Here is a 26,719-nt window from a genome sequence, read left to right on the forward strand (position 1 = left end):
CTGGAGGCCAGAGGCCACCAGTAATCTCAGCTGCCTGGCAGCTAGTGTGACCTCAATTCCTGTCCTTCTCAGCCTTCCTCTGTGTCTATGAGAGTATCTCACGCTCACAGAATCTAAAGTGTAACTTTTTCGGTAAAGACATTCTATGAGCTGTACTTCCCTGTTTTTCCCCTGAGAAGCAGAGGAGAATGGAGAGGAGGATGGCAATGATGCAGAATTTACAACAGACAGTACGTATAGGAAGCAGTTCAAATAACGAGTTACACTTATACTAAGGTACTAATGTTTAAGTGTAATTAATTTTATCACAGAGAGAGGATACTGTATACATAAAAAGAATCAACTAGAAGTCCTGGAAATTAAAATTTTGCTTTCTGAAGTTTAAAAACAAGTAGACTGAAAAGTAAAAGTTCAAGAATGAACTAGTAGTCTGCCTAATAAGATAGTGAATGAGATGCAAGTATCTACCTTCACTGTTTCTTGAACTCACACTGAACATAACATTGAGGGCCATTTAAAAACACATGATCTTACAAACAGAATGGGAAAGAAGGCAAAGGTAACAAAATGAAGGATGTCTGAGACAGCTGTATCTCAAGCTGCCAGTGAGGAACGCAGAAGCAATCTGCAGGGCAAAAACACCCCAGTACTGCTAGAAATGGAGGTGAAGGTGGGGCAAAGCTATGAGGATGGCTTGTAAGTCTGTCTTAAAGCTCTAGAGACCCTTTCCGGCCCCATGAATCCAGGTGACTATCTTTTCTCCACTCCGGAAGGATAATTCTCTGAAAAGGAAAACAGAGGGTATCTAGACTCAAACCAGGGTAGGGATAATAATGAAAAACAGGACAAATAAGTGAATATTGACAAAGTGAACACTGAAAGCTCCATCTATCTTTGCCCACTCGGCTCCCAGATTCTCTAGCAATTTAAGCAAGACTTAAAGATACTAACATAGGGGACTCCCCAAGGGAGGAACCTAGCCACTCCTCCCCATACAGTGAAAGGGACAGATCCAGCCATGTGCTGCATCCTCTAATCAGCTTTCTCTCCATTTGAACAGACAACCTACCATCACTATGTATATGAGGAAACCCTTTAACGTGAAAAACAGGGACCAATTTAAAAAAAAAAAAACTTAGAGGAAAGAGAAACTATGCAGGAAGAAGAAATCTTTTTAAAAACTATTAAAATCATCAGAGGGTAAGTGGAATTATTTCAATCATAAAATAACAACCAAATGTTATAAAAAGAGGCAGTGACATTAGGAGAACAGAAAGGGTTCTTAGAAATTAAAACTAAGCAAAACAAACAAAAAAAACAACCAAATCAACCAGACAATGAAAACTGCCCTCCCCTGCAAAAAAAAAAAACAAAGAAGCAGCACTAATACAAAGAATGTAAGACAAAATTTAGAAAAATTCCCAGAAAGTAATGCAAATAGATAGATAATAGGAAGGAGAGAGCAAGAAAGAGAGAACATCAATCCAAGAAATCTAGCATTTGAGAAAGGGTTCCTTAAAAAGAGCATAGAAAAGGGAAAAATTCATCAACAAAGTAATTTTTGAATATTTTCCAGAATCGAAGCATGAGTTTAAAGATTAAAAAGCCTCACCAAATATCAAGCACCATAGATAAAAATAGATCCATACCATCATCATGACACTGTAGAACCCAGTCACAAGAACATTTTTAAAGGTTTAGAGATGGGAAAATTGGTCTTATACAAAGAAACAGGAATTAGAATGGCTTTAACTACTTTTCAACAGCTGCACTCTTGAATACCTTCAAAAATGGGGGGAATCATTTCCAATTCAGAGTTGTTTGCTCAGCCAATTTAACAATTAAGTGTAATAGACTGAAGTCATTTTAAGATGTTTTATTTCTCCAAGACTTTACATCTCACACCATCTTTCTCAAGAAATTACTGGTGGGTGCACTTCACAAAAGCAAACAAGGAAATGAATGATGTAAATGATGTATTTAGATCAGGATCCAGAAAATAGGGGAATCAACTCAAGAGACAAAGGAAGCCCCAGGAGGTTCCTGAGATATCTGCCAGAACTGGTCAGAAGGCTTCAGGAGACAGATCTGTCAAGATTAGAAAGTGACATAAATGCAGAAAAGCATTTGATAATATTCAATATTCGTTCATGATTTTTTTAATGTTCGAATATATCAAGAAAAGATTTAGGTAATTCACTGAGAATCTGAGGCTGAATTAGTGATATGTACATTGAAATAAAGCAAACTGAAAACTCGAAAGAAAAGAAGTTGTGTATAAAGGATGAGTAGAAAGATTACACTATGTAGTTTTAGTGTAAATAATATTCATAGTCTCATAATTATAAAATCATTGAATACTGAGCTAACCAATGATATAACTATATTGAGGGAGTAAAGGTTTGAGTGGAGTGAACTCTATCAAAATTAAAATTGTTCCTTGAAATTTTGTTCACTGAAAGACACTGTTAAGAAAATGAAAGGGCAAGGCATAGCTGAGACCTGTGGTCAGACTACATAGAGAATTATTACAATTCAAAAATAAAAAGGCAAACAACCCAATTTTTTAAATGGGCAAATATTTGAATAGACTTTTCATAAAAATATGCATATTTCATAAAAAATATATACCCTAAAAATATATTTCATTATACATGTATATATGTATACAAATATATAAAAAACACATAAAGCACATGAAAAGATGCTCAACATCACTGGTCATTAAAGAAATGTAAATTAAAATCATAATGAGATAGAATCTGCCTATTTTAGAATTTTATATAAATAAAATTGTACAGTACGTAGTCTTCTGCACCTGGCTTTTTTCATTTAGCATAGTGTTTTAGCAATTTATCCATATTGTTGCATCTATTGATAAGAATGAGGCTTCAAACTCAGATCTGTTGTCTCCAAATTCATTGTACATCCACAGTATATGATAAAAAGGGAAAAGGAAATTGGTCCTTCTGAAACAGTATTAGCGAATGTATCAGAAAGTTACATGCATAAAATTTTAAAAATACACAAATAAGAATATAAAATAACATAATATTAATAAATATCTGATAATTTTCTATATATTTATATCAATTTTTACACTTACCGCTTTATTATTGAAGTTTAACTTTGTTTAATATGATATAATCTCTTATCCACTCTGAAGAAAGTTGAGAAATAGTCTAATCCTTGATATGCCATTTTTTAAAAAATTATTAGTATATTTGTTATGGTGGTCTGTGATCAGTGATCTTTTTTTTTTTTGTTTTAAATTTATTTATTTATTTATTTATTTTTGGCTGTGTTGGGTCTTCGTTTCTGTGTGAGGGCTTTCTCTAGTTGCGGCAAGCAGGGGCCACTCTTCATCGCGGTGCGTGGGCCTCTCACTGTCGCGGCCTCTCTCGTTGTGGAGCACAGGCTCCAGACGCGCAGGCTCAGTAGTTGTGGCTCACGGGCCTAGTTGCTCCGCAGCATGTGGGATCTTCCCAGACCAGGGCTCGAACCCGTGTCCCCTGCATTGGCAGGCAGATTCTCAACCACTGCGCCACCAGGGAAGCCCTTGATATGCCATTTTTTCCAAAGAATGATTCTGATCATTTTTAAAGAAGGTGTTAAAATTATGAAATTCCTAATAATAGATATCCTGTTAGAAATTTTAAAAATAATTTAATATAATCACATTTGGCACATCATTAGATTGCTATTTCTTTCTGTTTTATGTTGTATGAAGAATAAAAAAAAATGCTAAGATTATAACATCAAAGTATGAGTGATTAGATGTACATTCTCCTTAATCTGTCTCAAATTTACAATGATGAGGTTAAAATATCTTATCTGGCAAAAAAATATAATGGAAAAAAAGAATCCCTAGTAGAATGGTATAGACCAATTTCTTTCTGCATCACCTGTGGCTATATTTTATGTATTTTGATGGTGTTACTTTTTGCATAAAGATTCATAACAGTTAAGTTTTCATTATTCCAGACACTTCTTTGTCTTGTTCGACAACCACTTTTAATCTTGAATTCCACCTTGCCTGATAGCTAACAGCTAATGTTTACTGAGTTCACACTCTGAGGCACTGTCCCAAAGAGTGAAATACAATAAATACACAGAGATAGAGTAGAAAAGGTGGAAAGAGGGCAGGTGATACACAATGGATGAAATAATGGGAGGATGTTTATGTGCATTTCTCTCATTTCAACTGACAGAGGATTAAAGAGTCATTTGCTTTGTTGTGTGAGGAAACTAAGAAGGATAGAGAGGTCAATATCTTAAGGCTCATTTAACTTAAACTCCTCATTTTATAGATGAAGAAAGCTCTGAAGAGTGTGGTAGGGCTTGCCCAGTATCATGTACATAGGTCACCACAACTAAAAGCTAGGTGTTTTGACTCTGAAGTCCTTGCTTTTTCTACCCCACCAAGATGCTAGATCAATTATAAATAACATTGTTTTCAAAAATGATGAAAAACTTAGAAAAGATTAAAAACCAAATAATGCTGAATTTTTGTTCATTTGGTAAACAGCGGTCTGAAATAAGAATGTTGATACATTTAAATTCAATAATAGAGGCATTTTATTTTTGAAATATTCTTTTATAATTTTGAATATTAGACTAAAATAGTGAATTTTATTATAATTTTCAAAACTCTTTTTTTAGTCTCATTATTTGAATTGTACAGCTGGGAACAATAAGGCATAGAAGTTTACATAGGCTGGATTTTTCTAACCATGTCAGGTAACTTGGGTCTTGTAAAGATGATTGCTCTTCATAACAAATACTTCTGCATGAGATGAATTGTGTTCAAACAATTTTCTCTCATATTCTCATCACTCCTTTTCTAAATATTTTATAAGTTCATGAAACATTGTACATTACTCAACTACATTTCAAATTACTTACTTTGAAATATTGTTCTCTTCCAGGGAATGATGACTGTATACCCACATGCTGGAAAAGAGAAGGTTTATATCGAATGCGAATATGCTTATTTCGTTCTGTACATTTCTCCTGGAGGAAAAGTAAGAGAAACAACCATCTTATGTAAAAACCCAAATACTCCTTTTTATTGAATTTACTGATGGCAGAACTTTTTATTATATTAGTTTTTGCCTAGTTTTTTTTGGCCTAAGTAGTTCTATATTGCTATTTTAAAATTTAAACAAAACATTTAATTCTAAGCTTTTTCTTCATAAGAATTATGGAACAAAAAAGTTAAGATATAAATACATGTATTTTCATGAACTCTGTTAGTTCATTAGGAAATCAGGCTACTGTTGTACCAACTATAATTTTCCTCTCCTTTCTCTTTATTCCAATAACATAAAGTTTTTGGTATTTTCCTGTCTATCCATTTCTCTCAGACTACATTATTCTCTCCCTAATCATTGATTAATTCCTAACCCTCCTCAATTTCTTCTTAAAAAGTGTATGATTAAAACAAAGAGCCAATATTATACTGCATGGAAAAGGCTTGGATAATCTCCTTAAAAATAAAAATAAGAAAGTGACCTGTGAAATCACTCCTGTTAAAAACAAACATTTGAAATGATTATGATTGCTATCTGAGAATTATTTTAGGTAATGTATACATAGAAAATTCATAAAAATACATCTCAAATTTATGTACACAATAATTTTTAAATAGCAAGTTTATTTAAATTCATTTCTACTCAATATTAATGTAGGAAATATTAAAGAATTGTGTTTATAACTGTAAAGTAATTAAAGAATCTAGAGTTAATGTGAAACTAAATTAAGGTCAGATAAAATTAGTTGAGGAGTTAAAATTTAGCAAATATGGTAATATTTTCAGATCTTTTAATAGAAGTTCCAGTGGGAGGGTATTATCAAATGCTGGCTCCCCCAAAATACCCACCAAATAACCTGTTGACAAGGCAAAGCTGAGTTCATTGCTTATGGTAATAAGGGAGAAACCACCTTGATAGAGTCTGTTCAAGTCTCGTGCCTATTTTTCAATTGGGTTGTTACCCTGCTGTTGAGTTTTGAAAATTTTCTATATATTCTGGACACAAATCCTTGTCGTATATGGGATTTACAAATATCTTTTCTTAGTCTGTGGCGTCTTCTTAACAGTAACTTTTGCAACACAAAAGGTTTTAATTTTGATGAAGTCCAACTTACCAACTTTTAAAAAATGGATCAAGTGTTTAGTGTCTAACAGTTCTTCACCTAGTCCTGGGTCCTGAAGATATTTTTCCTATATTTTCTTCTAAATGTTTTATAGTTTTATGTTTTATATTTAGATAGATGATCTATTTTGAAATAATGTTTGTATCAGGTGTGATGTTTAGGTTGAGATTCTTTTTTTAAATAGATTGATAGATAGACAGATATCTAACAGATCCAATACACATTTGTTGAAAAGTCTTTCTCCATTGAATTGGGTATGCTCCTTTGTCAAATATCAGTTGGCCATATTTTTGTGGACCTATTTCTGGACTATTCTGTTCCATGGGTCTATATGTTTATCCCTTTGCCTCTGAAGACTCATCATGATTACTGTAGCTTTATAGTAAGACTTAAAATCAAGTAGTGTGATGATGCCTCCAATTTCATTCTTCTTTCTCAAAATCATTTTAGCTAATCTTTGCCTTTGCTTTTTCTTAAAAAGGTTAAATGTTAAAATCAGCTTGTCTGTATCCATCAAAGAAAATCCTGCTGGGATTTTGATTGGAATTATGTTAAATCCATCGATCAACTGGGGGGGCATTCGCATATTTACTATGTTGGGTCTCCCAATCCATGATCACGATATGTCTATTTCTTTCATCAGCATTTTGAAGTTTTTAACATATAAAGTACATATTTTATTAGAATTATGTACATACAAACATATATATGGAATTTAGAAATATTTTTTCCTAGTTTGTGGCATCTCATGCTTTTAACAGTAAATTTTGCAGCATGAAAGGTTTTAATTTTGATGAAGTCTAATTTATCAATACATTGTATATCATGATATTCTTTCATTTTAATATTGGTAATTTATGTCTTTGGGTTTTCCTTGTTGTCTTGTTAGAGATTTGTCAGTTTTATCGCTCTTTTGAAAGAACCAGCGTTTGGTTTCATTGATTTTTCTCTACCACTTTCACATTTTCGATTTGTTGCTTTCTGCTCTTATAGTTATTATTTTCTCTCTCTGTTTGATTTGGGTTTATTCTGCTCTTCTTTTTCTAGTTTCTTAAGGTGGAAGCTGAGATTATTAACGTGAGATCTTTCTTCTCTTCTAAGATAAAGATTTCATGTTACAAATTTCTCTTTAAGCGGTGCTTTAGCTGCATCCCACAAATTTTGATACCTTGTATTTTCATTTTCATTCAGTTCAAAGTATTTTCTAATTTCCCTTGAGACCCCCTCTTTCACCATGGTTTATTTAAAAGTGTGTTGTTTAAAAAAAACGTGTTGTTTAATTTCCAAGTATTTGTAGATGTTTCAGTTATCTTTCTGATATTAATTTCTATCTTGATTCCACTGTTGTCAGAGAATATAATTTTCACAATTTCAATTTAAATTTGTTAAGCTTTGTTTTATGATACATGTCTATTTTGGTGACTCTTCTAAGTGTATTTTAAAAGAATGTCTTTTCTACTGTTGTTGGATGTACTGTAGTGTTTTTTCAAATATCAGTTAAATCCAGATGGTAGATGGTGTTGTTCAGTTCTTTTATCACCTTGTTGTTTTCTGCCTACTAGTTCTGTGGCTTACTGAGCGAGGAGTGCTGAAGTCTCCAACTATCATTGTAGACTCATCTATTTCTCCTTTCAGTTCTGTCATATTTTGTTTCATGTATTGTGAGGCTCTGTTGCTACATGCATGTACTTTCAGGACTGTTATATGTTTCTTGGTGATTTGACTCTCTTATCAGTATATAGTATCTTTCTTGATCCCTTGTCAATTTTTTTTCCTCTGAAGTCTACTATGATATTAATGTAGCTACCACAAGCAATATAATAATCAAGCTACCTTTGATTAGTGTCTGCATGGTATATCTTTTTCGATATTTTACTTTTAACCTATCTATAGTATTATATTTGAACTGAGTATAGACAGCAATTAATTGCACAGTGTTATTCAATCCATTCTGATGAACTGTCTCTTAATTGGTGTATTTTGGCCATTTATATTTGATGTAAATATTGACTTGTTTGGATTTATGGCTATCATTTTTTCTATTTGTTCACTATTTGTCCCTTTGTTTCCACTTTTCACTGCATTTTTGACCTCTCATTACTTCATTTAGTAGGTGTGTCCGTAAAAATTTAGGATACGGGAAGTTAAAAAATTGATGCACTAAATTTGTAAACAAAATTTATGTAACTACATTAGACAGATAGTATTTTCCTAAAAATACAAAGTAAAGAAATACTCACAAGAGTTTCTCCTGGGTTACACATCTTTACCTGAAAAATGTCCCCCAAGAGCAAGTCTATGGGTTTATCTTTGTAGAACATTAAAAAGAAATGTACGAAGTCAATTAAGTCCTCAGATTTAAATAGCTTCCCTATGGAGGAAAAGTAAACAAATCCCAATAACCCTTGAGTGTTTATACTATGTATCATAACATAACCCTTATATAGAGTTGTTCATTCCATTAACATGGGAAAAGAGCACAAATTAGTAAAAATTAAATATATCCTATTCCTTACAAATAAAGTATAAAGCATTAATGAAGTTGGAGGATAATGAAGTAAAATAATATATCTGCTTCAGTGTTAAGAACTACCACTTCTGGGGGGAAAAGTATGAAACAAGCTTAGAATAGTGAATACTCTTAGGAAATTGATAACTCATGAGGATCAACTGTCTAAATCACGTGTAAGATATGTAAATTAAATGGAAAGTATAGGACTTGTACTCTTAATTTCACTTAATTTTTCAGAAACTGTGATTTGTAAACTGACTTATGTAGAACTTTATCAATCTACCACAGTTTTTACTTTTAATACTTAATTTTGATTAAAATACAGTATTATTTCAATATTTGAGCATTATTTTATAAGAATGTTATTTTTCTTTTGTATTTATGACTCAAGGATTTACTATATTTTAAAGTATGATTTCATTACATCCAATTATTTCTAATACACTGCATCTTTAATTTTAAAATAAAGTTGAAGGTATAAGAGTCAGGTAAATGTTCACTTTAAACAGTGTAAGACACATTTAGCCATTTAATAAACATGATAGTAGGATGTAGGAATGTTTCAGTTTTTCACTAAGACTTGCGTCTATATGGGTCACCTGATTAAGTATATGGTTGTATCTGAATTTTTTGGCACCTATTTATACAGTAGCCAAAACAAGTGATTTAATGATAGAAACGGTTGATTTAATATTTATGTTTTCCTTATCTGCTGTCAGCATTCTGAAAATTCTATTTAGCAAGCTCATGTTTTTGGAAACTACTAATAATGGAACTGTTATTATGGTAACAAAAAAATAAAGCCTTTGTAGATTTAAGCTTAAATAAGAATTCAGTATCACATATACAGTGTTCCTTGTTCAGTGTGCTCTTGTGATGATCAGAATGTGAATATTCTCTATCCTTCTGGTACCTGACTTTACTGAGAAAGACAAAAAAGAATTTAAAATTCTCAAAGTAATAAACCAACAAAATTATTACCTCTCCAAGCTTTTCAGCAGGTATTACTGTTACCTACAGTTTTTCTTCTTATTGTAACCAAAGCTGAGAAAAAAACCTTCAGGGCCTTAAAATTGGATTCCACACCACTTTACGGAAAGTTTGGGAAAAAAGTGGTCAAGTAAGTGTATGAAGAACAGATGGATTTTACTAGCAATCAGAGAAATGCTTTATACTCCTCCCGTTGGCAAATAAAAATTTTAATGGATAAAATCAAATGTTATCAAGCATACTGGGAAGCAGGAACTCAGATGCACTGCTTATGGGAGTATAAACTGTACAGCCAACCTGCAAAGCAATCTGGCAGTACTTAAGAGACCCAGCTATGTTTGCCCTCAGTGATCCCATCCCAGGGGACATATATGTCACTCCATTTCTCTGTGGTAGCAGACAGTTGGAAGCAGCCAAGGTCCACTAATCTGGGAATGGGTAAGTCAAACGGATTATTATGTAGCACTTAGGCAGCAGTAAGAAAAATGAACTGAACATAAAAGCAATATATTGACAGTTATAAAATCTAGTTTTGAGGGCAAAAATGTAAGGTACAGGAATAGGCTTATCACATCACCATTTATGTAACTTTTAAACAGGTACAAACATGATAAACACCAAATATTTTACATGGTATGTGATATATATATATTCTGAATGAAATATACCGAGTGCAAAACCTATCATGGGCGTGGGAAGAAGTGGAGGTAGGGGTCGGGCATTAAACAAAAGAATAAAATAAGACAGGGATCCTGCTTGAAACAACGACGACATGTGATATGAAATGAATTAGGTAAGTTGGCTTGCTGCCATGAGGGTCAAATCAAAGAAAAAGGGCTAGAAGAAAGAGAGGAACGAAGGGAAGGAAGCAAAAGGGAAGTCTACAGAAGAACTGTAAAAACAATCACATCATGGGCACAATTTTAGGAACTTTTCTGTGGTGGGTATAATTCGTATGTTTTTATATTTTTTAAGCATGTCAGCTTCGGCATACTGGAAATTGAAAGGACTTCAGAGTACAATAGTTCTGTTAAAATTTCTTCCTCTACAACTTTAATTCTTTGAAGTTCAGTATTTTTCTACGTAAAATAGAGAGAAGTACATCTTAGTTACTGTGCTAACAAGTGTGCCAGACTCACAGTAGCTAGCATTAATTAAGTGGTAGCTGCCTTATGTTTTTATAAAATGTGAATACGTAAATCTGTTTCTTTATACTGTCATCTACAAAAAAATTTGGTTTAAAAATACATTTTCTGAAATTCAGATCCTTGAATCTGATTTTACTATTAAACTCATAGTATCTTTATAGAAATCATACCATTCCTTTCCATTTAGTAACAGACTCTTTGATAAGTTCTTAAAAACTTTTCAGATTATTGTGTACTAAAAATCTTGATCCCACAAAATAGATCCATTGCTTACCTATAAATCCAAGTACGGAAAACTCAATATAAAACCAATTATTTGAAGTGATGTTATGTATAAAATCTGTGATTTTTGTAAGGTACATCTTGTTAGCTAAGATATCATCTTCTAGCTAAAAAAAAAAAAAGGCATTAGTACCTTTGATGCTTCCATGGAACAAATTATATTAGCTTGAAAACTGAAAATACTTATAATACACTGAAAAAATGTTTTTATGAGGTAGTAGATTGATTTTTAGTTCAATTCATTGAGGGTATTTCCTGTTAGTCAATTTTCATTTTCTGATTCTGAGACCAGATATTATCAGTTTCTTTCCTAAATACTAAAAGGAACATTCAATCTAAATCCTCTTTGGAAGCATCTACTTATCTGAATCCATTTTCACTCTGACAACTACTTCAGTTTCTAGGTTAAGACTAACTGGCTTTTTGTTTAGGTGATAGGTCTCATGTTCTAGCGCCAGATAATTGTGTTTGGCAAAGAGATAACAAAAGGGAGCTGGCCCTCCCATCCCCAACTAGCTGGTTAGAAGGATGGTGCCAGTAAGCCTAGAAATAGTTCTCCATAAGAGGGGGGAAGGGGTCGAAAGGAAACTAGAATTTTCTTTTTAAGTTTAATACATATTATGTGGAATCTATAGATGAAGAGAACCTCCTAAATGGTTCAGAAGATGTGCAAGTCCTCAGGCACAATACCAGGGCACAAAACAGAATCGTGTTGTTCCAAAATGGGACGAGTACATTGGCTGGATCTCATATTTCTATTATATTACCACTGACTAGGGATCGAAAGGGATTTTGGTTTTTCCAGTAAAAGAGAAGAACTGGCTTCAGGCCTTTTTCTAATTCCCTCTCTCTATTCTCCAATGACATTCTGTAAACTCCTCTCACAACTGAACACTGTCTCATATAGTGAGGTATATACTAACTGTTGGGAAATGTGGTATTATTATTTAACGATATGTGGGAACTTAGGAGGTATAAATTATATATAATTGATTTATTTCACAAACACAGTAAGGCACTGTAGAACTGTGTTACTCATAAAATGTGGCAATGTAGGGTAGCAATGCTGAGCATATACACTATCTAACATAAGTGCTCAAAATATGTTTGTTTAATCTAATGTACCTGTGGGCAGAAACATGTAAGCAGTACAATTTCTGTTTTTTTCTAATTTGAGAATTTCTTTTCAGTTTGCTTCAGGTAACTATAATTTCCTCTGTTAATAGTGACCCAGCAAGAAGACTAATATAGAACCAATTTTAAGCTTCCTTTTGGCATTTTAATATAATGGATATTTTCTACTTTCTAAGTACAGAGTAAAGTGGAGGGATACAGTGAGGAAGGAAGGAATCGAAGGAAAGAAGAAGAATATAATACTTCCACTTTAAATTATATATTTATAACAAGGACTTACCTGTAAGTAATACATAGCTTTGGGTTGGGCATACAGCATCAAAAAACAAAAATCTAATACTTGTTTGATTCGCCAACTAGAGATAAGTAATAAAATCTGTTAATATTTTTCAATATTGTTTAGTTTTTATTTATAAGCACATTTTAGTAATTAAAAACAAACTTTTTTTTACACTTTACTCACAGAAAGTACTATCTACATTAAGCGAAACTGAATACCTTATAAGTTATACTAAAAGGTTTCCCAATTGTATTCAGTGGACAGTGTCTGCCATTGCTAAACTAGGATAAGCATAGCCTATTTATTTTATGTTTTGGTTAGTCAAATTATCATCTATATAATAAAGTTAATATTCTTCCTGATCTTAGGTCTTGTTCAAATAAAAGTATAAAGAACTGTCATTCTCATTTAATACTAAGCTAGATGCTAGGCCAGGTCCTGAAGATTCAGAGAGCAACACACAGTGCAGTTCGTGTCCTTCTGGGTCTCATAATCTAGCATGAAAGATAGAAAAACCATAAAATTAGAGCAATTAGACAAGTGCTATATAAAGATATGGACAATGATGACTTATAATAAGATGGGGAGGGCTGAGCAGAAGGAAGTAGGGCATTCAGTGTAGAAGAGCAGTATTGCAAAGGCACAAACGTGGGAAGGAGCGCGTCACCTCAGAGTTAGCGCACCGAGAGCTGATGGAAAGGAAGCTGAGGACGGTAAGGTTGGCAGAAACCAGGTCATGAAGGGCCTTTGATGACTTGCAGGAAACTGTGGACTTGATCTCATATGAAAAAGGATTCTTCTGGCTACAGTATGGAGAATGAACTGGAGGAGAGGCTAGGTTAGGATTAAGGAAAGCCAATAGGCCTCTAATGGTCTGAACTAAGTCCAAGGCAGAGGACTGGGGGTGAGAGGGATGATGTAGAGAGAGATTCTAAAAATGAAATGATGACGGAGACATAAAGGGCAGAAGGAAAAATGAGGATCTAGAATGTCTCCCAGCTTTATGACCCTAAAAATTGGGTAAAATGTAGGTCATTAATTAAAAGCAAAACAAAATCTTCAAAGATTTCTAGATTCTGACGTACCATTTATTATTTTTTTTTAAAAAGCCAGTGCCAATAAACTTATTGGGATAAGACCTTTTTCTGAAACTTGACATCTTTTGCCCTACTGAGTTTTGAGGAACCAAATTATTATACTTCTTGTAATACATACCACATTTATAACTGAACAATAGCCATCCTTTATATATGTATAGAGCTTTGAATTTTTCAGAATTCTTTCATAAATACTACCATATTTTATTTTCACAATGACTTCTCCATATATGTAATGTGGATTTTATTATACACATTACAAAGTTGAGGAAGCTAAAAAAAAAAAGGCTAAATTACCTGCCTAGGGTGATCAGCAAACAGAAAAGCTGGGAGTAGAATCTAGGTGCCAGCCAACAGGAACTGGCTCCAGGACACCATTGTGCTTGAAATACTAACTACTAGATGCTGATTCCAACATTTCATCAGATGAAGTTAGTTATTTAAGGATACTATTTTCTAATATATCATACCTCTCTAATTTTTCTGAGTCGTCAGTTGATTGCTTGGCATGTGATATGTTTGGATAAAAATAAGCAGGTATTGAAATGACTTCTAAGGACCCAGACATCAGTTGCCTTTTGAATCTATAAATAGAAGTGGAAGCTTATAATTGAATATTTGACTTACCAAAATAACATAAATACTTAAAAAGAATTTCCTTATGTATGTCCACATATTTTGATTTGAATGACTTCATGATATACCTGATATCAACATCATAAAGCTAATACTTTTTAGCCAAAATATTTCTTTCATAAGTTAGTGACCCTTATAAAAAATAAAAATGTACAATATAAAATTAATTTCCTCATAAAAATTATAGGTACTTTGACTTTTTCAAGTTTTCAATCAGATATGCACTCTGACAGATTGAAGTTAATGGACTAGTTAGCATAATACAGTAACTGTAAAAGAGCAAGAACATTAGAATATTTAAGTGTGACTCTTGTCCATAACTCTTTGGAGGTGTGTGTGTGTGTGTGTATACACACACACACACAAATATATATATATATATATATAAATTTTTTTTGGCCACACCTCAAAGCTTGTGGGATCCTAGTTCCCCAACCAGGGACCGAACCCGGACCCTCTGCAGTGAAAGTACGGAGTCCCAATCACTATTCCCAAGGAGTATGTATATTTTTTAGACTCTTTATTTTAAAGAGTTAATATTTTAAAAGTTTTAAAAGTTAATATTTATAGACCAACAAGGACATCATTTAAATGCATAAAGTATTCCTCACAAAAGCTGTAATATAAATCTCGTACCATCAAGGTAAAGAATGAGAGACCAGGTACAGCATTCTAAATGGTTTTCCTTTAGAGATAAATGACTTTAAACGAGATTTAAATTTAGGCTTTATATTATTTATTTATATGGAAACAAGACAGAGTTTATATGCATGATTTCAATTATGTGCATCTATTATTCAGTTCACTGACAGGCAGCAAAACATGCAATTGTGTTGCCTCCTTGTCTGCCAGTGATAAACAGTCCCACGTGACACTGAACAAAAATAATCAAAAGAGGGAATTGGCCAATAGATGAAAGTGCAGTAGGTGATAATGCTGGAACTGACTCTGGATGTGACTCGAAGACCGCTGACCCTGGGAACGTTGCCACCTCCCTCTCCAGAGACTCTTGACGTGCGGCCACAGGCGCTTAGTGAGGGTGAACTTACCTGACATAAATGAGGAAAATGGCTGTAAGGAAAAGGATGTCCCGTAGGATGTGATGCTGGCAAAGAACTTCGCATTAAAGGAACTCTCAGAGATGTTTCATGACATTGAAAATGCAAATGATAAAATGTAGGAGCCTGATCTAAACTCAGAAAGGAGTATGACAATTTGCCAAAGCATAAAAAAAATGTTCCCTCTGAATTTTAAGTTATATGACAAGAAGAAGGCAAATACTGCTTAAACTACTCTTGATAAATTTTCTAAAAGAAATAAAATACTTTATTCTCAATGATTTCCATGTTTTACTTATTTTTTTTTAATTGCAGTTGGTTTACAATATTATACTAGTTTCAAGTATACAACGTAGTGATTCAATATTTTTATAGATTATACTCCATTTAAAGTTATTACAAAATAATGGCTATATTTCCCTGTGCTGTACAATATATCCTTGTTGCTTATTTATTTTATACACAGTTGTCTGTGTCTCTATCTCGCCCCTCCCCCTCTTCCTCTTCCCACTGTATCTGTGAGTCTGTTTCTGTTTTGTTATCTGCATGTTTGTTTTTTTAGATTCCACATATAAGTGATAACATAGAGCATTTGTCTTTCTCTGACTTACTTCACTGAGCGTAATACTCTCTAATCCAGCAGTCCCCAACCTTTTTGGCACCACGGACCGGTTTCGTGAAAGACAATTTTTCCATGGACATGGGGTGATGCTTCAGGCGGTGTTGGGAGTGATGGGGAGCGATGGGGAGCAGCAGATGAAGCTTCGCTTTCTCACCACTCACCTCCTGCTGTGCGGCCCGGCTCCTAACAGGCTGCGGACCAGCACCGGTCCTCGGCCCCAGGGTTGGGAACCCCTGCTCTAATCCATCCATGTTGTTGCAAATGGCAGAATTTCATTCTTTTTTACAGCTGAGTAATATTCCATTATGTACATATATCTCACATCTTCTTCATCCATTCATCTGTTAATGGGCACTTAGGTTGCTTCCATATCTTGGCGATTGTAAATAATGAACACTGGGGTGCATGTATCTCTTCGAATTAGTGTTTGTTTTCATTTTCTTTAGATATATACCCAGCAGTGGAATTGCTGGATCATACAGTAGTTCTATTTTTAGTTTTTTGAGGAACCTCCATACTGTTTTCCATAGTGGCTGCACCAACTTACAGTCCCACCAATAGTGCACAAGGGTTCCCTTTTCTCCACACCCTCACTAACATTTATTATTTGTAGACTTTTTGATGATAGCCATTTTGACAGGTGTGAGGTGATATCTCATTGTGGTTCTGATTTGCATTATCTCTGATGATTAGAAGTTTTTAGCATTTTTTCATGTGCCTCCATGTTTTACATTACAGTGTACTAAATGAATATTAGCTTTACTATATTTTTCATTTTTCTATACATTTATAGTTGACAGAGAGTAGTAAATGTTTTGACGAATGTTTAAAGGTCATGAAACAACTGCTTGCAATTATGTAGTCATATCCACAGGAATTGTTTGTAAACCTCTGCCTTCCTTTTAACTGATTCAAGAATCCCTTATAAGGATACCAAACCAGCATAGATTGAAGTCACTTCAGGCTAATGTGTCTTCTCCAAACAGTGGGTTATTATTCAGAATAAAGCAACTGAGATGATAGCATGGAATACGAGAACACTTCAAGGATTCAAGCATAAGGCAACTTTTCTCCTGGGGAATCTTCTTTGGGGAGAACTAGACATCCACGGTGTTTTACTTAATCTTGTTCAACTCCATCTCCTTTATACACATCAGCTATTTCAAGCCTTCAATACTGTTCTCAAGTTCATATACTGCCAATCAATCCCTCATTCTCAACGAATGATCTTTATCTCCTTCACAGAGAAAAGAGAGACCTTTAAGGAGGGAATTCTTTCATCTCACCTTCCTTCCCCAAACTACTTTTTTTCTACTCTTTCACCCATTCTCATCCCTTTTTTTCTTCAGTCTTAGTCCTGCCTGAATCTCCTTCCATGTGCACCTTGCATCCAATCCCCCATAGCCCTGGCTTTATCAGCTTCCTCCCTCTTCACCTGAACACACAGAAAAACACTCAAGATGCTCCCATCTCAAAAATCCCCAAACATGTCTCTCTTCGAGCTAGTGTGTTTTAACTTTTCTCCCCATCAGTTAAGCTCATTGAGAATAGTCTAATTCCTTCCATTTTTATTATGAAATTACCCAAAATACACAAAAGTAGAAATACAACAAGTCCCAACTCGCCTGATTTCAACAACCATTAATTTTTAACTTGTTCATCTATGCAGCCCATATTTTTTGCTGAAGTAATGTTTTAAAACAAATTCTGGATGTTGTATTTCACCCTTAAATTCTTCAGTGTGAAAATTTAAATAGGACATTTATTTACATAACGACCTGACAGTATCACATCTCACAAAATTAAGAATAATTACTTAACATCACATAATACTCAGTTGATATTCACACGTCCCTAGTAGTCTAACTACAGGATCTAATGGCGGGGGCCGGGGGTAGGATGTTCAAAATGAGTATCCACTTAAGATCCTCTCATTGTAATAGGTCATCTGATATATTTTTTTTAAGCTTATTATCTAGACCAGTCACTTTAGTTTTTCTTTCTTTTTCCCTATGCAACTGTCTTTTTGAAAGAAGTGGGTCAGTTGTCCTAAAGAATGTCCCACATCTTGGGGATTCGCTCCAGATTGCTTCCTCTATTCACTGTATGTACTTTAAACTGCAGTTTAGCTTTAAAGGCTTGGTTCAATTTGGTGAGATAAAATTTATATTTTAAGGCAGGACAAGGACAAATTTAAGCATAAAATTGCCTTTGTCCCAACACTCCCCCGCAGTGTACAACGTGCATTTGCATCACACATTAACCTCCTCAAAGATGGGAATGCCAGCTAGTCCGTAAAGGTCAATTTTTTTCCCCTTTCTCCTGATGTAACTTCTTAAAAGATTAGCATTCTTTCTCAACTCTGTAAGGGGCTGTAGTGACTTACTGCTCACTTTGTATGTGCTTACCTGGACTAGGTATCTTTGGTGAATTTTATGCAGAATATCAGTACATCATTTTGATATACGATCCTTTGTCTCAAGCATGTATCTGACTGTGCCTTTGACTTCTACCAGGAGGAACAGTCCTCAGAGCTTCTGAGAGTCTGTCTCCAGGGTTATAATCCTCAATTTGGCTTGACTCAAATTCCTTTTTTTCTTAACTCGATTGTTAACTGAATTTTCGTTGACAGATTCAAGGTCGTTTTGTTTTATTTTTGGAGGGTGGTAGGCAATAACTCCCTACAGGTACTTCTTGGTGTATTTCATGTGCGTCACAACAGGAGTCAAACCCCCTGACTCTCTACGGTGCAGTGATACTGAGACTCGTCAGAGGTTCAGGTGGGGGAACTCAATCCCTTTTTGCTAATTACCCGTCTGCTCTCAGCCCACAGTCTTGCACTTCTGCTGTGCCGTGTATTACAGGGCAGGGGTCTGCAGGCCCCTTGCTAGCTCCTTCAGGTAGGCCCTCCTGGCAGTAAGTAACAAGAGACTGGAAAGCAGTAGAAAAGGCGGACGTTCTCCCTAAGGTCGGTTTCTGGTGAAGTCTCCCACGGCGGCACGGAGCACGGTGACAGCACTGCAGGAGCGACACGGTCCATGGGGGCACCAGCTCTGATGGAGGCTGCCCGGCTAGGACCTTCTGTCCCGGCACTGACCACGGTGCAGCAGACCGTGCGCCCAACCTCAGACCTCAGGGTACGATCTCATCTCCCTTTATGCTTCTCCTGTTTCCTTTCTTCTCCTTTTTCTTCTCTCAGCTCTTGTAAACTTTTTTGGCCAATTTTTTGTATTAAATTTTCTCTATTCCCTCTCAACTACCAAGAGTTTCCTGCTTGGATGCTGACTGGTACACCTTCCTTGCAAAGCTCCTCATCCACCTGTCACTTCATGATATGCCTGAATCAGTTACTTTTCAAAATGGTGATCTTCTAATTCTATTTATTCTACAGTCACTGGCTGGAATTCTTTTGACTAGAATAACTCTGCTTCATCTGCTAGAGCTATTTGGTGAGGAAAAACAAACAAAGCAAAACACTGCTGGCTGAAGCAAACAAGCCTGTTAGCCAGATTCAGCTTGAAGGCCGTGTGTGCAACCCTAGCCTGTAGCACAAATAGCACACATCCTGGGCTTCCCTGGTGGCGCAGTGGTTAAGAATCTGCCTGCCAAAAACACAAAAAGAATCCGCCTGCCAATGCAGGAGACACGAGTTCGAGCCCTGGTCCGGGAGGATCCCACATGCCGCGGAGCAACTAAGCCCGTGCGCCACAACTACTGAGCCTGCGCTCTAGAGCCCACGAGCCACAACTACTGAGCCTGTGCGCCACAACTACTGAGCCCGTGTGCCTAGAGCCCATGCTCTGCAACAAGAGAAGCCACTGCAAGGAGAAGCCCACGCACCATAATGAAGAGTAGCCCCCGCTCACCACAACTACAGAAAGCCCACGCGCAACAACGAAGACCCAATGCAGCCAAAACTAAATAAATAAAATAAATGTATTAAAAAAAAAAGCACATATCTTTAGCGTCATACGTAAGGCCTTTCATGATCTCATCATGACCTGCCTTATCTCCCACCAATCTTTCCTCAATTCCAAACACCTACTACATTCAGGATATACTTATATTTCCCATAAAGTAGCATGCTCCTTTCTGGCCCTTCTGCCTTCTCAAGCAATTCTATTTGCCAGGCATTCCCTCCTCCTTCTATCTGCCCGAAGCATGTCTACTTACACGTGGACTCAGTTCAGTTATTATCTTCTCAGGAAAGTCCTTGGTATCTGCAGGTAAAGTGAAATACTTCCTCCTCTATATGTTCTCACAATGCCTTCCCCATGCCACTATAACACTAGCTTCCTGGCTGTGATTTGCTTTTTACCAGTTGTATCGCCCGCTTAAACATAAGGATTTGGGAGGCTGGGTCCATTCCACAGCACCTTGCTTGATAAATAACTTCATATTGATTCATCAGCATGTGCTTGCATCTCCCGGGCTGCATACAGCAGGAGGTTGTAAGCAGAAGCAGTGAAACTAACCTCATACAGTAAGAAACGCAAGAATATTTTAAAAATAATCTAGTAGGTTTCTCTCAGAGGCCATGGATTTCATGGGGAATAGCTATTATAACAATAATAACATGACAAATATGGATTTTAATAGGTACAAAATTAGGGGGAAATTATAAGCTACACTTCATCACAGCATTGATAGAACTGCAGGTTTTTTTCTGCACAGCTACACTTATTAAAAAGAATATGATCACTAATAAAATCATGTAATTGGACAGAAAAAAACAGGATAGAAAAATGAAAGAACAGTTATTTTTAAATTTATCACAAAGTACTTACTTTTTTGTAATCATGTCAACCACAGATTTTAAATAATCTTCGTTACTCTAAAAATGAGAGAAATATTTTACTGAAACTAAGCATGACCTATAGTTCTACTAATACATGCTAATCTAGTTTATTGTGAAATGTTATTATGTATTAATAATTTCTAGCATTTTTACTTTCTATGAAAGGATTTAAAATATCCATGCGTCTAAAAGATCTGACTGGAATACTGAAAATACTTTATTTTCTCTTTGTCACAATATGAAATATCACTACACATTATTTACACTTAAAAATTAGTATATAAAGCTTATGTATCTAAAACAGTTTTGTCCTAAAAATAGGATGGCTTATTTCAAAGAACTGCTCTTCTTTGAAAGTGTCTTCATTTTATGAGTATTATATAACACCAAGCTTACTTCACAATTATATATACCACATTTTTCCAGGCAGTATTTCTCAGCTTGATTCCCCAATTTTCTTCCATCAACAAACTTTGTGTATTTACTCTGCTAGATTAGATGACAGACTCATTTGTAAGTAGCTTTCGGTGGTTTATACTTTCAGGTAATGTTTTTTTTACATAATCTATGGCATTTACAAGATGCAGCCTCAGGGCCCACAAGAATTCCCAGTACAAAATTCTGAAAATATTTTGAATACTTATAGTTCTACTGTCAAACCTGAGTAGTCTGAAAGGCAATTTTGAATGTATATAGTTAGACTGCTTGTTTAAAAATATCAGCCATGATGCAGGCAACTCTATTACAGTACTTAAGTTTCTTAAGATAGCCAAAAATTGAATCACCAGCTATTTCTGAAACATATTTTAGAAGCACTAAACACGAAGCACACTGAAACATATTTTAAACATAGTACTGTAATATACAACACATGGTGGTGTCATAAAACATTTTGGAGATTATGTATATGCTTCCAATATTAAGAAAATAAACTTGGAGAGAATGTTTAACCTCTTATTTCTATTTTCCTATTAATTCTTCTATTGCTTGCTTTGTTTAGAGTTTTTCTGCATTCTAAGACATGTTTTTTCTAGAAAATTCAAACAACAGAGAAAAAAATTTTATAGGACAGCAAAGATCCCTTTAACTCCCAATATCAAGAGACAACCATTATTTATATTTTGGAGACCATCATTCTAAGGTTTGCCCACTCTCTTTTTTTCTTTATATATTCTATCATCTGTCTATTTTTTCCTCTTTCTTTCCTTCCTTCCTTTTTTCTATCACATTTTCCATAGACAACATAATGTTAAACATGATACTTCACAACTTTTTTCAGTCAACAGTATGATATGGACATCGTTCTATATCAGTGAATGTGGATATTCATTCTCCTTTCAGTGGTTACAGATTATTGCAGTGTAGACATAAGTACTTAGTCTCTTATTGATAGATATTTTGGTTGTTTCTAATATTACGCTATTATAAAATAATAGTGCACTGAACAGCTTTGAACTTATCACTTATTGAACACTTAGTATGTGTCATGCATCATACTGAACACTTAGTATGTGTCACTGTAAATACTCTAACTATATCAGCTAATTTAATGGCCCAAACAACCCTATACTATAGGCAATATCATCATTATTTTACAAATAAGGAAAGTGAAGCATAGAGAAGTTAAGTAACTTGCTCAAGCTTACAAGCCAGGAAGTGGAAGAGCTGGCCTTTGAACCTTGGCAGTCTAGATCCAGTCTGTGTTCTCAACTACTGTACTATACTGTCATATTTTTATTATTTTTAAATTCTGACCTGATTATCTCTTTAGGATAACTCCCAAGAATTGACATTTCTGATTCAAAGGATATACGCATTTAAAATCTGACACATTTTGCCAAATTCCCCTCTGAAAGGTCTTATGCTGTTAATATTTATACCATACTTTATAATTTTATGTGGCATTAGAGGCAAGACAGAAAACTTTGGGACCATTAGAGAGACACAGATTTGAATCTGCTCTATTAATTGCTGGGCAAACTATTTACTTTCTTTAAGCTACAGGTTCTTCATATGGATACCTACTTTACAGGGATGTAATACAGGTTATAAATAATGTATATAAAAATTGTCCACAGTCCTTCAGATATACAAAGGAGTCCCTCAATTAATGATGGCTATTGTGACTTAATATAAATTATCTCTTGATTCATATACCAACCTTTTATTGGGCTGGGCGGGCTTTATTACTACAGCATCAATTTTAATGTCCTGTTTGTAAATATAATTTCTGTACCATAGAGTATACAGGGCTCCTGGTAACATATTTAACAATACAACCACATTTCTCCACATGGAACTATTTCATTTTCTTTTCAGATTGACATATTTAATTCCTTCTTGGTGGTATCAAACAAGTATTAAATACACTGTTACTCAAAAAAGGCATCTAGGAATTGCTGTTTTAAATTTAAGAAAAAATTCAAAATGATACAGTGATTACCATGGAGGAAGGGTGTTTAGAGACTACAGGTTGGGAGTGAGGGGAGCTACTTATTTTTCATACGTACATCTGCAATAGAGACAATCACGACAGAGTCCTTCTCTTCTGAAAGAGTCATCCTGGAGATGATAGAGGTCAGCGTTTGCTTCAGGTAACTATGATTTCCTCTGTTAACAGTGGAAATACCCAGTGCAAAAGAAACTGCAGACACAGGAGTATGGCATCATCATTTCAAAGCACAGAGAAAAACATAATTTAGCATTAATATCTATACTTCTTTCTATGTTTGGGTTGTGTGGTCATCAAAAAAGTGTTTGAAACTCTACTGCAAAAATAATCCAAACTGCTGTTAACTTTTATCACATATTTCATTTTCTGTTTGAGGAAATTCCAATTTGCCGTGGATTGTTAGTAAATGCATTAGACTCCAAGATGTTCTCATTTTGGAGAGTTTCAATGTACTGAAAAATAAAACTAGCCACTCTCCATTTACTATAGCTTTCATCTAACTGGGTACAAAACATCACACATTGGCTGACTTTCTACTCTTCTTCCTAAGGAGATGCTGGAACCTAAAATAGGAAAAATACTGTGAAATATTTTCACCTGTGAAAAAACTGTATGAAGTAATTTCCAAATGATTGATGGAATGAATCCACGCCTCTAAGTAACTTTTACTGCGTATTAATGACTGAAGCACTGGGAGAACAGACCCCAAGTTATTCCAGTAGCTATTAAGCTTCTATCAGTGAAGTCTACCCAGACTCAATCTTGGCTGTACCAGTGCTTGGCTGTTTGAGTTTGGTCAGATATACAGCCTCTCCAGTCTTAATTTCCCCACTTTAAGATGGGGATAAGTACTTCCAGAATGGCTAAGTGAGGAACTCAGAAAAATCCTCTCCCTAAAAAAGCAATAATAAAACTGGAAAAAAAACTTGTTGAAACCATTGGAGCCCTGGTATACAAAAAAATGAGAGGCATTTATTTAAGAAAAATTACTGAACTTCAGTGAGAGCAGTAAGAATCAGTATTTCCCTGATTACTATTGTGTTTGAACATACTTTCATATGTATGCTGACCTTTGGATATTCTTTTGTGAAATCCTGTTTAAGATCTCGTCCATTTCTCTATTAAGTTGTCTCTAGTTTTCTTACTGATTTACTGATGCTCTTTATGCCTTCTGAATATGAACCCTTTGTCAGTTATATATATATATTACAAATACCATATCCCACCATGGGTTCGCTTTTCAATGTTTTACCTCTTAAAATTAAGAAGAGACATTCTTAATTTTAATATTGTGCAATTTATCGATCATCTCCTTTATAGTCAGTGCTTTTTGATTCCTGTTGAGAAATCTTTGCTTATCTTCAAGTCATAAGGATGCTTTCCTGATTATCTTCTAGATCATTTATTGTTTGCCTGTTATATTTAGAGCTACACTCCACCTGGAATTGATTTTTACAAATGGAGTTAAGTATTTAAACTCCATTTTTACAAATGGAGTTAAGGTAAGCAGGAGTTAAGTTGCAAGCTTGGGGATCCACTTTCAAATGTAATTCCTGGAATTGCTTCCCATGACTTAGGATAAGGCATACATTGACAAAAGTTTGCAGGGCCCTTCCCTTAGTGACCCGGTCTGACCTACCTCTTCTGTTTCAACTACCCTCCCTCCAAACCAGTCTTCCTTCGTGTCTTTCAGCTTCTCAAACTGACCAGACAGGCCCCGCCCCGCTGCAGGAGTCTGCGCGTGCCGAGAACACTCTTCTCCGGCTCCTTGGGCCAGTTCTCCTCACGCTCTGTAAATTAGGCTGGGAGCACCAGCTCTGTATTCTTACCTCATCTCTCATGAGACTTATCGCCCTTTTTGCTGTTACCCATTTGCCTTCCAGGTGAGAATGCAAGCTGAGTGAGGGGAGACTCTGCTTCTCTTGCTCACCATTACTGTGAACCCGGCACTAATATAATGACTGCCACATAATAATGTCCAAAACTCTGGAGTGGATAAACAAATGGCCAAACTCCTTTACCATGTGGCCTCTGCCCCGTGTTTTACTGTCGATAGGCTCCAGCCCCAATTGTGCACACAAGCCCCATCTTTTTTTCCAGGCCCTCTTGCCGTTAGACCTTTCACACTTCTTTCCGCTCCCTTTCCACTCTCCACCATCTGCCTTTTCCCTGCTTACCCTATTCCGATTCTTTTCACCCTCCATGTCTCAGTTTAGATGTCACTTCCTCCAGAAAGCGTTCCCTACTTCCCTGAGTACAGAGTACTCGCTCCACCCTTGTACTTCCCTTATCGGAGCACTGATTACTTTCTACTGTAATTGTTTGCCCATTTGTCTCTATGAGGACGAGGTCCGCATCTGTTCACCACTAGTTCCCCAGAGCCTAGCAAGCAGCTGGTACTGGGTGGAAGTCTGTTAAGTGAGGGGACGTGGAAGACTTCACACGGAAGCTGTCAGTCAAGCTGAAAAGTCACAGTGGATCAGAGACTCATGTGGCAAGTTAGCTGTGGGTTGTGGGAGGCGGTGTGCTCCTTACAGGCAGCGGTCAGCGCACACTGACCGCTTGGCCTATTCTGGGGGGACGTTAAGTGGTTTGGGGTTGCTGGAAAAAAAAGGAAGCGGTGGAAACTGAGATTTGAAAAATACAGCTTGTTGTGCATATACCATGTCAAGGAGCTAACTTCACCCTTCATGCACTGAGGATCCACTGAAGGATCTTAAGGAAGAGCTGAGCATGTATTTGAGTATGTATCTCTGAGGAAAGTGCACAGAGTGAATTGACTTCGACAAAACTAAAGCCATGAGAAAAATTACAAGTCTATTTCAATAGACCAGACAAGAAATGAGGGCTCAATAAAAAATAGTTATAGAGGGGCTATAGAGAGTAGAAATTATCTGAGATTTATCAGAAAGTAGAACATACAAGACTGATGACAGGTTCCCCAGTAGGCCATGCTCCAGGCTTCAATACTTTTGCAACTGTTTTATGTCACCTTTAAAGTAACTAAAATCTCCCTTTAAATTACCTCTGCCGATGAAGGTTTATATGGAAGCCTGTCCTCCCAACACAGCGCTCATAACTGGGTTATTTCAACACCCCAAGCTCCCACACAAGGAATTCCATTGCTCTTCCCGATTACCCATCCCTCTGTCTCTCCTTCCTTTCACTCTGTATCATGGGCTTCTGCTTATCTTTGCTGATGCTTATCCAAGCCTGTGCTTCTCCCTGGCATCTAGCAGCTTAGAGTTTCCATGTACTGACTGTTGTTCCTGTGTCTTTCGACTCCACCTCTTCTGTACGCTGTAGCTTTGTCTGGCATGCACTCTCTCACACATTCACACGCGTGTGTATGCATGTATATGTACATATTTACATGACACAATCAAAATACTCCTAAGAAGGAATCTGATGCAGGTAAAAACTTTTACAAGCGTGATCTCAAAGAGTTCCATCACCTCTCCAAGCCTCATTTTCTCAGGTTTAAAATAGAGGTAATCACAGGCCTACTGCATTGGGTTGTGAGAATTATTAAATGAGATAATGAAAGAAAACAT

General features: G+C 35.7%; 1 protein-coding gene across 3 annotated transcripts in view; it reads right to left on the reverse strand.

The window, feature by feature from the left end:
• The window catches only part of MGAT4D (MGAT4 family member D), a 49,483-nt gene that overhangs the window by 4,582 nt on the left and 18,182 nt on the right, over nt 1-26,719 (reverse strand). The window contains exons 4-10 of one of the 3 annotated variants that reach the window (XM_082390891.1): nt 23,224-23,357; nt 20,703-20,749; nt 14,070-14,183; nt 12,503-12,578; nt 11,081-11,195; nt 8,397-8,527; nt 4,906-5,013 (exon numbers count right to left, since the gene is read on the reverse strand). In XM_082390891.1, the coding sequence (XP_082247017.1) occupies nt 4,906-5,013; nt 8,397-8,527; nt 11,081-11,195; nt 12,503-12,578; nt 14,070-14,183; nt 20,703-20,749; nt 23,224-23,357 (725 nt within the window). Of the gene's footprint in view, nt 1-2,885; nt 5,014-8,396; nt 8,528-11,080; nt 11,196-12,502; nt 12,579-14,069; nt 14,184-20,702; nt 20,750-23,223; nt 23,358-26,719 lie in introns of those variants that run through there. The other 2 variants (XM_082390890.1, XM_082390892.1) reach the window with 2 other exon arrangements.

This window comes from Balaenoptera borealis (assembly GCF_965194805.1).
Source record: "Balaenoptera borealis genome assembly, chromosome: 4".
NCBI classification, from domain to species: Eukaryota; Metazoa; Chordata; class Mammalia; order Artiodactyla; family Balaenopteridae; genus Balaenoptera; species Balaenoptera borealis.